The sequence below is a fragment of the Leptodactylus fuscus genome, chromosome 7 (assembly GCF_031893055.1).
Source record: "Leptodactylus fuscus isolate aLepFus1 chromosome 7, aLepFus1.hap2, whole genome shotgun sequence".
In the NCBI taxonomy this organism is placed as follows: domain Eukaryota; kingdom Metazoa; phylum Chordata; class Amphibia; order Anura; family Leptodactylidae; genus Leptodactylus; species Leptodactylus fuscus.
In genome coordinates this window covers 152,162,058-152,174,437 of record NC_134271.1, presented here as the reverse complement: position 1 = coordinate 152,174,437, position 12,380 = coordinate 152,162,058, and the positions used below count along the sequence as shown (strand labels likewise).

The window sequence follows — 12,380 nt, the reverse complement described above, 5'->3', positions numbered from 1 at the left end:
GTCTGGCGGGGCAGGTATATATGAACAATGAGGAATTCTGAGAGGTGTAATATGAGCGGAGAAACTCAAAATCATTAACCCACGCACCGCCCCATCATGGCAGGAGGGGGAGACCTACAATGAGTTTTACATACTGTACAAGGGTTGACATTGTCTTTACCGGTAGATACAGTCTCCAGGAAGCAGATAGGTAGCCTATAGAAATCACTACTGTCCTGTGTAACATGCGTGTGGAGGTATACTGTGCTGTATGTTCTCATCCAGGGTTACCCCACACACTGGGAAAGGGTCTCTATAGGTAAGGTGAATGTAAAGCTGTGTGTATGTGTATACCCGTCTGACAGTGGGCAGAGATCGGTGCCGTTATAACAGCACCGATATCTCTTCCCCCAAGGCACATGACGGGAAAGCCGACACTGTTGTCTTTCCAGTGGTATATAAAACCGCATGTGCCCGAGGACGTGAAAGGTCCACTATAAGGATGTGTGTGCATGTAAAGTTTTGTGCATGTATGGGCATGAGTGTATGTAAGGTTTGTGTATATATGTGTGTGTGTAAGGCTATGATGTATATATGTACAGTATATATGTATATTCTGTATAGGTTAGATTTTCCATATATATAAGTTTGTGTATGCGTCTATTAGTAGGTTTGTATGTATGTGTACATGTGTGTGTATGTAAGGTTTGTGCATATAAGGGTATGTGTGTGTGTAAGGCTATGAGGTATATATGTACAGTATATATGTATATTCTGTATATGTTAGGTTTTCCGTGTATATAGGTTTGTGTATGTGTCTATTAGTAGGTTTGTATGTATGTGTACATGTGTGTGTATGTAAGGTTTGTGTATATAAGGGTATGTGTGTGTGTAAGGCTATGAGGTATATATGTACAGTATATATGTATATTCTGTATATGTTAGGTTTTCCGTGTATATAGGTTTGTGTATGTGTCTATTAGTAGGTTTGTATGAATGTGTACATGTGTGTGTATGTAAGGTTTGTGTATATAAGGGTATGTGTGTGTGTAAGGCTATGAGGTATATATGTACAGTATATATGTATATTCTGTATATGTTAGGTTTTCCGTGTATATAGGTTTGTGTATGTGTCTATTAGTAGGTTTGTATGTATGTGTACATGTGTGTGTATGTAAGGTTTGTGTATATAAGGGTATGTGTGTGTGTAAGGCTATGAGGTATATATGTACAGTATATATGTATATTCTGTATATGTTAGGTTTTCCGTGTATATAGGTTTGTGTATGTGTCTATTAGTAGGTTTGTATGTATGTGTACATGTGTTTGTATGTAAGGTTTGTGTATATAAGGGTATGTGTGTGTGTAAGGCTATGAGGTATATATGTACAGTATATATGTATATTCTGTATAGGTTAGGTTTTCCATGTATATAAGTTTGTGTATGTGTCTATTAGTAGGTTTGTATGTATGTGTACATGTGTGTGTATGTACATGTTATGTATGTGTGTGTGTATTTATGTGTACATGTGTTATGTATGTGTGAGTGTATCCAGCTCTGAGCACCTAAGGATGTGTATAAAGATCTGTCTGACATTTATGTAAGGCTGAGTGTGAGTGTGTCACTATATGTAGATATTTTAGTGTCTGCACAATGGCAGTAATACTGGTTGCTATAACATACCCCCCTATAGGGCCATCTCTGCTACTATAAACATTACCTAAGTATAAGGAATATTCCACCTTTAGAAGTTCATTACTTTCCTTCCGACAGCCAATAAATAGTTAACCAGAAGCGCTTTCTTCACCCCCCTCCTCTGTTTCTGGGAGTGACTTTGAGTCCATTTATTTTCACTTTCAGATAAAAGAGGAAGATCCAGCACAAGGTAAAGCACAAAACGTCTTATATTCTTATATCTTTCCTAAAATAACTTTGTCCTGAGACGGGCCAAATCTGATCCAATATTTCCCATGTAATCCATGAATGAACAGCCACATGACGGCCCACGCAGAGGAGGCAAAAATCTGGCTTGTTCCAATGTATAGAGGAGAAGACATAGGGACATTCCTGGGCTCTGGATTGGGACTTTTGTGGGAGGATCTGGTTCCTGATTGGGCAATCCTGGATGTATTAGACCCCATGCACATACACGAATCCAGATGGGAAAATCCAGTTTGTACATCATTTCTTGGCCTCAGACTGGAGTGATCTATGATATTGAGAGTCACTGCCTGCCATAGCTTCACTGTCCTGTGTGGACAACAGATGCACGAGAAGGTAGGACTCCCACCATCATAGATCAGGATACAGATTCCTGTTTTTCATCTGCCTATGGCTTTATGGTAACTTACGACTGTTTCAGGAGCTGTTTGATACTAACAAATGCCTAGCCAACTATTATGGGAAGTCTTGATGCCTCCAACCTGTTAAATTTTCTTTTTCCCTAACATCTCTAGGGGTTAAATCCCTTGGTAGCGTCCCATCACCCATGAATATGAGAACACCACCTATAATGGGTCGCTGCGCCTCAGGTTGAGCCATCTCTACTCAAGTCCATTTCTTCTCCTGCCCAACCATGCCTACGATAGAGCTGAGATCTTCGAGTACTTCTATTCTCACTTCTAGGATCTAACAAGGCCCATTTTGACCTATGTTGTTTAGTATTTTAGTAACTTCTTTCACTTCATGACTAAAAATTCTTCTAAATTCCCAGCAAGTGTTGTAAAGAGAAATTCATCATATGCAAGGAGTTCACAAGAAAAGCAACCCTATTTCGCAACTTCCATGACTTGTAAGAAAAGCCCACATTCCTGAGGGCACATTATGAGAATTTGTATGGTTTAGGTGAAAGTCTTCTCCACCATACTGCTTAATCCTCAAAATTAGATAGAAGTAAACCAGTTCGGATTGAAGCAGATTCAACCCCGATTTTCCAAAAGTTCAGGAGATAGCAACCTTCATCTCGCAACTTCCATGACTTGTAAGAAACGTCCACATTGTTGGTGGCACGTTATGGGAATCTTCATGATTCTATATCCATTAAGTAGTCCTGTAAGACTCGTCCTCTGTACATTCAATATACAGTCATTAAATGTGAATTTCTTAATAAATATCATGAGGAAGCCGAGGTGACCTAATCTGCTCTTGTTTTATTACGTCTACAAACATTGGGCAATATTGTATTGTAGGAGACCACTGACATCTATCACTTTGCTTAGACAGGTCTTGTGGATGGAAGTCTGAAGATATATTGAAGCTGAGAAGAAATTAAGCCATGGAGAAAAGATGCTCAAGAGTCGTCAGCGATGGTCAGTAATACACAGAAGACACACTGTGACCAAGATTGTGGAGTCGGATGGCCAAACCACCGATTCCAACTCCTATATTTCCATAGATCAACTCTAACTCTACAGCCCTGACTATGTTCATCCCCCGACTGTACAGCCCTGTGTATGCTCATCATGATAGTCCGGTTGTAGAATAGCCATCATGCTGATCGTATGGGGACAGCTACTGTTAGTAGTAATACACAGTCCCCTCGAACAGCAGAGAGATATAATTATAGCAAACATGAAAAGAACTGGATATAAATCCCCTTTTGGGATTAAAAATGACATAAAATAAAAAAATATAATCTTAAAACTTCAAGATATTCATAGTTTTATTATGTCAAAAATGAGAAAAGTTAAAAAAAAATTCTCAATAAAGAGTCAATTAAATTTCTGATTTTCTCTTCCAGATGACCTTCAGCTGTTCCACCAGACAATATCTCAGTATGAAATGTCCACCTTGAGGATTCTCTATCAATATTTCTGGGATGACCTGAAACACATAGTGGAGATTGTGGACACTCAGAACCTCCTCAGCGAGCTGAAGTCCCGGAATTTTCCAATGCGGACGGTAAAAACAAAGTTTCACACAGTAAAATGAGTTTATAGAAATTTCCGAAGCATTTTGCCAAATTCACATTCGCAAATCTTTCTGAAATTGCAGATGAAAAAGTCTGTCTTTTTTGTATGGCAATGGTTACCGACAGACCCCATTATACTGTAGTCAATGGGTTCCCTTGTTGTCCACCATTAGATGGACCATCTTTATGGTTTATACCGTTGTTTTGGTCCTACGATGGAATAGAAGAATGGACTAAATAATGCTGATGTGAATACATCCTTAGAATGAACTACCACATAACTCGAAGAGTTCATGTCCAAGGGTCTAATTTTCTCCATCTGTATCAAACCCATTAGAGATGAGCGAGTAGTATTCGATCGAGTAGGTATTCGATCGAAAACTACGGTATTCGAAATACTCGTACTCGATCGAATACTACTCACTATTCGAATGGAAAAATTCGATGCAGAACCAGCGTTGATTGGCCGAATGCTATACAGTCGGCCAATCAACGCTGGTTCTTCTCCTACCTTTAGAAGTCTTCTCCTTGCAGTGTCCCCGCGGCGTCTTCCGGCTCTGAATTCACTCTGCCAGGCATCGGGCCTGGGCAGAGCCGACTGCGCATGCCCGCGCTACAAGAAAATGGCTGCTTTGACTGTAAGCGGCCATTTTCTTGTAGTGCGGACATGCGCAGACAGCTCTGCCCAGGCCTGGTGCCTGGCAGAATTAATTCAGAGCCGGAAGACGCTGCGGGGACGCTGCACGGAGAAGACTTCTCGGAGAATCCATCCCGACCCTCACTCGTGGACTTGGTAAGTATAATTTGATCGAATGTTGCCTACCCTGAAACGAGCATTTTTCCCCCATAGAGTATAATAGGATTCGATATTCGATTCGAGTAGTCGAATATTGCGGGGCTACTCGAAACGAATATCGGACATTTTACTGTTCGCTCATCTCTAAAAACCATCATCACTAATCTTGGAGACCAGAAACCTAAATCAATCCCTTCTTTGCCTTTATATAGATTGATAACTAACAAATAGTAAAGTACTACAATGAACCACTAAGAGACAACCACCCAAATTTGCATTAAAAATAGGCTTTGAGAGGGGTGGTCTTCTGAAAGGCCAGTATATATGGCATGAGATGGAACTAGAAATCTGTCTAGGTAAAGAAGTGGTCTTTTGGAAAACATTCAATGTTTGATCATTCAGAGTCACATATGGTGCGTGGAATATAGACAGGACAACCTTCTGATACCAACAATATTGGTAACCTTGCTTGGTTCTTCACAGATAATTCATCTCTGAAGTCCACCCAGGGATGATGTTTGGTGGCCTGTGTCTCCTGGAATAAACATTGACTAGGATCAATGCCAGATCTAGGCTAATGTTCTCCCCATGAGCAAGAAACTTGATGGGAACCACCACTCTACAAACTAGGGGGTGAAGGCCATGGTGGTTTAGGGATCTGGGACAATTGCCCAATTTGTCCCCTTTAACTTCTGCATATGACTTGATGACAATTTTGAGGAATTGTAATATGGTTTAATGTTAAATGATTATTTTACAGGAATACCTCTTAATGGAGAAAAACTTAGGAGCCTCTGTATTTTCTGAATGTCTAATACAAGATGTTATGGACGAGGGAAGAGAAGCTGTCCTGGCATTCTGGGAAAGTCTCTTTGTCCTACAGAATACTTATCAGCATCCCAATCTGATTGGAGTATTGGCAGAATTTAGCCAAACAGGTAACCATATGTCACTAGTGATATGGGCAACGGTGTAGACAATTGTCCCAAATGTCTCTACCACTAGAAGGCACTGCTGAGTATTGGACTACTCATGCTTAACAATATTAGCTAACATACGTCTGTAGAGTGGAGGTCCTCCATGTCTGTGTCATTCTGTTCATTATTCTGGTCAGTCACAGTCTATAGAAGGACAACATATCCCGGGAGACTCCATTAAATATAATGGGTCTGTTATTTTTCCCTGACATTTCAGATGGGCTCTACACCCTATAGACACTCAACACAGATGTGACCGTAGACTAATATTGGAATATTATTTACCATATACAGTGGTATGACCTCAGGCCACAAGAATAATCTACTTGAAATGTTTCAATCCATGTGGGCATCACTTAGTACTGCTTGTGGGCCATGTTCTCCCGAAGACCAACCATGACTTAATTTCTCCTAAGACGTCCTTATGTTGTGCACCCTATCATTTTTATCATTATGATATCCTTCCAACACAGTAAATTTCCAAGATACGTCTCGGGAGGCCATTTTCAATGGTTTAATGGTATCAGATTACTGGTTACCTGTATATCTCCTTCGTAGGTTCTACATTAGTGTCGCTGATCATTCTGGATAAAGAAGGCCACGAGCTACATCGTCTAAAGGGTAAATAACACCTACACTGTAGTAAGGTTGAGGTAATTGATGAACTCTGTAAAATAACTTAAAGGGGTTGTTCGAGACCCAGGCAAAATGGATAATGATGATCTACTCACAGGATAGGTCATCTGTATCAGGATCAGTCAGGGTCTAACACCCGGACTCCTCATTGATCGGATGGTTTGGCCACTGGAAGCCAGATGCAAAGTGTATGCCAAGACAGCTGTACTGCTATTCAAGTGAAGATCCATACACTGTATACAGCGTCTGGTCTGTACACTGTAGCGGTGGCACTGGCGACCCATTCACTTGTATAGGAGCACAGTTAATTCCATCCATAAAGGTTTAAAATAGCTGATTGGTGAGGAGGCCGGGTGTTGGATCTGATGGCCTATCTTGTGGATGGGTCTTAAGTACCAATTTATACCTTAACACCCAACATAGAATGGCCTCTTTATAGGGTCAAGCATGCATGTGTTCAGAATGGGGAAAGGGGAATAACAAAGAAACTTCTGGCAGGGTTTAATACTCTCTCTGATTGCAAGAATTGGGCATGTATAATTCAGCATGCTCAATTCTTCTTTGCCTCAACATTATGTCAATGGAAAATAGACAATCCCCACTAAACATCTTATCACTGCCAAGAGCAGTCTAATATACAAGGTGGTCAAAGGCATGGAGGCACCAGGGTGCTCTAAAGGAATGGAGACACCCAGGGGCGTAACTAGAAAAGACTGAGCCCCAAAGCAAACTTTTGATTTGCCATCTCCACCACCTAGCACCCCCTTTTCTGGCCCCCACACAGTATAACTTCCCTTTTACACATACTACATTGTCCCAAAGTAGCCTCCAGACAACATAATGTCCTATATTGGCCCCTCCGCACAGTATAATTTCAATTCTATCAATTCTTTCAATATAAATTCTCATAGCAGCCACTCCATACAGTATAATGTTACATCGTGGCCCCTCCGCAATTTTTAGACCCAGGAGTATAATGACTGAAGGGCCCGGGGGAGGTGACAATCATAAAAACCAGGGGTACTCACCTCTCCTTGGCTCCGGCGCAAGTCACTGCTGTTTTTGGTCCTCTTTAATTACATCACAGATGTGGGTTACAGTGGCATCATCTGGTTTCCAGATGATGAGGTTGGGTACAAGTTAGGTATGTGTTAACAACTAGAGTAGATGGTGGGCTAAAATTGATCCTCCCTTACATATCATTATAGTCTGTGCTCGTTTGCCGTGAGACTTTATTATATTGTCTGATATTTGTGCTTTTTATCACTTTATTTATTTTTTTGTAGGAATTCATGATCGTCACAAGAAACATTTACTGGAAATGACCAAAAATTTTGAGGAACACAATGCCCCGAGACTTGTGCAACCGAGACAAAGCTGTAGCATTTCTTCTTGCTACTTGGATCTGATTGTTGTCTCTACTCAGCAGCTAAGGAATCGTTCTCAACACGAAATCAAAGAAACAGGGGGAAGACATGAGGAATATTTGAGAAAGGCCCATACTCCTTTGGAACGTGTCTCACCCAATAGGCTTTTTCGCTGGTGCCACAGATCTGGTGGCATACCAAATGCAGTCATGGTAAGCGGTGTGCCAGGAGTTGGGAAGACCACACTAATGCAAAAATTTGTCTATGACTGGGTGAATGAAAAACATTATCAGAGATTTTCTTTTATATTCCTCTTTAAATTCCGGGAACTAAACAGACATGGTGAGGTCAGTTTGGTTGAGATGATCCTTGACCAATATCCTTATCTAGAGAGTGAACTTGATAGCATTTTACAGGATCCCAAAAAATTGCTCTTCATTTTCGATGGTCTGGATGAAAGTATTCACAACATTGATTTTGAATCACGCAAGCTATGCTCTAACCCCAAAGAGCGAGTCAAACTTGGTGCAATTGTGGTTAGCTTGGTGAGACAAAGTCTTCTCACGGGGTCTTCGATACTGTTGACCAGTCGACCAACCAAGTTGGCTTCTGTTGACATTAGTGTTTTCCAAAGGGTTTCTGAGATCATGGGATTCTTCCCCAGAGAAAGGGAGATGTACTTTAAACAATTTTTCCATGATGAGGAATTGTCCACCAAGGCTTTTCACTACGTGAGAGAAAACGACATATTGTACACGTTCTGTTACATCCCATCTTTTTGCTGGATCGTCTGTAAAGTATTGTCCATGTGCTTTAGGGCCTCATCGGTGACCGATGAACAACAGAATGTATTTCGACCCAAAACAGTGACGCAACTCTTTGTGTCTTATGTGGCCAACATTCTCGCTAATCATTGCATGGACTCTGACTGTCCCAAGACGCTCATGACTTCCTTGGGGAAAATGGCGCAGTATGGAATAATGAATCACATTCTTACTTTTGACAATAAAGATTTTGAGACCTTTCATGTGGACATCCAATCAAAAATACTATCCAGTTTTATAATAGATACCAATGACAGTAAGAGTCATACCACAACCTGCTCCTTCCTACATCTCACCATTCAGGAGTTCTTCTCGGCGTTACATCACTATATAAACTTTTCTGAGGCTGAAATGCAATCGTCACTTCAAAGAGCCAGATCCTTCGAGGATGGTCGTGGAGAAATGTTCATCCGATTCCTCTGTGGCCTATCTGATGGTACCACTACGTCCCTTCTGAAGCCTTACCTATGTGGTAAAACCTCCCCCTCCGAGAAGGTCATTCGTTGGCTGTGCCAGGAAATGGCAGCAAAATGGAGGCCAGAAACAGAGACTTATGAGAAAATCAATTTGCTGACATTTCTTTTTGAGTCCCGCAATAAATGTCTCGTTTATGATACAGTAGGGCCTCGAGGACATCTGGACTTTTCTGAATTCCATCTTACACCAGTGGACTGCACCATATTGGCCTTTACCCTTGAATCGTGTAGAGAAACAGACTACCTTAATCTAGATAGGTGTTTTATTCAAGGTGAAGGGTTGGCAAGGCTCGCTTTAGTTTTACACACTGTCCAAGAACTAAGGTAGGACAAATTCTAAAATTATCATACACTAAAATTCTGAATGTATCTGTATTCACAAGGCAAGTCACAATGCTGGATCCACTGTGTCACCAAACTGGTTTGGCTTGGGGCCACTCCTGAGGGAATTGTCTAAGTGGCCAATCTTATCTTTACCCTATAGCCTCCATATGAGGATTTGTACTTTGTTGCAGAGAAATCATCAAGTTGCTACCTCTTGGGGGGTCCCAATGTTGGTGACATCCATCCGACTAGGTCAGGAACTTTGGTCCATCGCACCAAGGGATCAGGCAAAATCAGTGTATGACTATAGGCTGAGGTCAGGACTGGCAACATAGCGTCAAGAGTAAGTAATCTAGCAGGAGAACACAGAATATCAAGCAGTAAGCCTATAGGGGAACTTCACTTTAGGGAGACCATTAGGGTCTATACTTCTTGGAGTGGTCCCAATGTTGGTGACAGCTGGCCAGACAGGTCAGGGGCTGTGGTCCAATGCTCCGATGAATCAGGCAAAAACAGAGAGTAAATACAGGCAAAGGTCAGGACTGGAGGCACAAGTTCAACAGTAATAGCAAACAGGCAGGAGAACAATACGAGGACCGCATAGTCCTGGTATGGCAGGTAGAGGACAGCATGTGGATAAGGCGACTTGACCACCATACCTGCTGGGAGATGTAGTATGTTGTCAACCACAGTCCACTGGTATTACATACTATCATGCAAGTACATAAAGATACTTTCAATAAAATGGGTGTTCTTCACTTTTCTAGACCACCCCAATGGAATACATTACATTTTGAACATGTTTCTTATTGTAAGTTTTATGTATTTACCATCTTCCTTTGATTTTCTATTGTGTTGCTTTAGGCTTTCGAATAATGACCTGAAAGACAGCGACATGCCATTGATTTACAGCTTCCTAACTCACAACACCTCCAGGGTGCAAAAGCTTAGGTAAGAAGCTGAATTCTCTAAAATTTGTCAAGTGTTTACCAATTTTATAGACCGCCTAGTAGATGGATCTATTACCTGGACATCATATAGATGCATAACACGCAACGTATTCTTTTCACAGTTTGAGGAATAATTCCTTAACCGGGGCATCATGTTCTTCCTTGGCGTGTACATTAAGTATAAACCAGAGCCTCACAGAACCGGATCTGTCCAGGAACAATCTGGCCGGTCCAGATTTCCATGACCTGATAACAACTCTTTCTGTTCCAACCTGCAAAATATCACATTTGTCGTAAGTAGTCACATAACATCTATGGGTTTAGCTGTGTCTTAGTTTAATATATCTATATCACATGCTCTACAGATTCTCTATAATGAACATTTTCCTGGAGTCCCAGTAAGGTTTTACTTGACTGTCCTAATTTTTTCCATGTTTCCGCAGTCTCCAACAGATAAAACTGACGGATACACATGCTTCAGTTCTACACTCGCTGAGCCAAAACCCAAACCTCACCCATCTTGATCTGAGCAAGAATTTCCTCACTGATACTAGTGCTAAACATATTCAAGATCTTATACTGAGTTTACCAAATCTGGAAGAAATAAGGTAAGTCCAGCCATGGGCACGAACAAGGCGCAGGTATCTGCAGCTCCAGCTGGCCATAAGAATGCTAAACTGGTCCATTGCATGGGTATGGGCAACTTGGTAGGCAGCAGTCAAAGCACAACTTAGGCTTCAAGCTTTGTCCTGAATGTTTTACCTGAATTTTCTTACGAATTCTGGGACTTACTTTTATTTTTCTTTTGTTGCAGGATTGATGTAAATGGATTTTCCAATGAAAAAGAAGGATTTTTAAAACAACTTGAAAAAATCAAGACTGGTTTATCTATTATTGTTTAGTATATACCAAATAGATGAAGGAGACCGGCAACATGGATGTGGTTACCAAAGAACTTTTCCAAAGGGGACATCTGAGATAAGATTTCAAGTTCATTGAAGCAACATGGTGGATCACTGGTTAGCACTGCAACCTTGCAGCACTGACTTCTTGGGTTTGAATACCACCAGGAACAACATCTGCGAGAAGTTTGTATGTTCTCCTCGTCTTTGTGTGGATTTCCTCCCATTCTACAAAGACATACTGATAGGAAAAAAAAAGTATGTTGTGATCCCTATATGGGGTTCACAATCTACATTAAAATAATATATGTTTTACAACTTCATTTAAATTATCAGGGTTGAGACGTAATACCATATGACCTGTGTACAGGCATCACACTGTTTTTGGAAGAAAACAAAAATAAATTACTGTGAAACATTATTAAAGACTCATACATGCAGTGTTATTGCTGTGAACACCAGGACATAAATATCCATTAAACACAAAAAAGTTTTCCAACCTGTAGTAACACTAAAAATGGGCGAACCTATCAGGATTCATTTAGTTTTGAGATCAGGTAGTTCAGTTCCATTTGTTTCATTTCGAACAAATATGAACCACACCTTAAATTTGCTTAAAACATAGTGTAGAACACTCTTAGGGCTCCTGGGAATCTGTCTATAAAACATAGTGTAGAATACTCTTAGGACTCCTAGGAACTTACCTATAAAACATAGTGTAGAATACTGTCAGGGCTCCTAGGAACCTATCTATAAAACATAGTGTAGAATACTGTCAGGGCTCCTAGGAACCTATCTATAATACATAGTGTAGAATACTGTCAGGGCTCCTAGGAACCTATCTATAAAACATAGTGTAGAATACTCTTAGGACTCCTAGGAACCTATCTATAAAACATAGTGTAGAATACTGTCAGGGCTCCTAGGAACCTATCTATAAAACATAGTGTAAAACACTGTCAGGGCTCCTAGGAACCTATCTATAAAACATAGTGTAGAATACTCTTAGGGCTCCTAGGAACCTATCTATAAAACATAGTGTAGAATACTCTTAGGGCTCCTAGGAACCTATCTATAATACATAGTGTAGAACACTCTTAGGGCTCCTAGGAACCTATCTATAAAACATAGTGTAGGATACTCTTAGGGCTCCTAGGAACCTATCTATAAAACATAGTGTAGGATACTCTTAGGGCTCCTAGGAAGCTATCTATAAAACATAGTGTAGAATACTCTTA

General features: G+C 40.7%; 1 protein-coding gene across 1 annotated transcript; it reads left to right on the top strand.

Annotated features, from left to right (window-relative positions):
* Positions 1-3,197: 3,197 nt before the first annotated feature.
* Positions 3,198-11,221, top strand: LOC142214347 (NACHT, LRR and PYD domains-containing protein 12-like). The gene is made up of 9 exons (XM_075283279.1): positions 3,198-3,288; positions 3,720-3,880; positions 5,447-5,624; positions 6,222-6,284; positions 7,586-9,290; positions 10,155-10,241; positions 10,363-10,533; positions 10,684-10,848; positions 11,055-11,221. The coding sequence occupies exons 1-9, from the start codon at positions 3,255-3,257 to the stop codon at positions 11,140-11,142; spliced, it is 2,652 nt and encodes an 883-aa protein (XP_075139380.1). The 5' UTR covers positions 3,198-3,254; the 3' UTR covers positions 11,143-11,221.
* Positions 11,222-12,380: the final 1,159 nt, after the last annotated feature.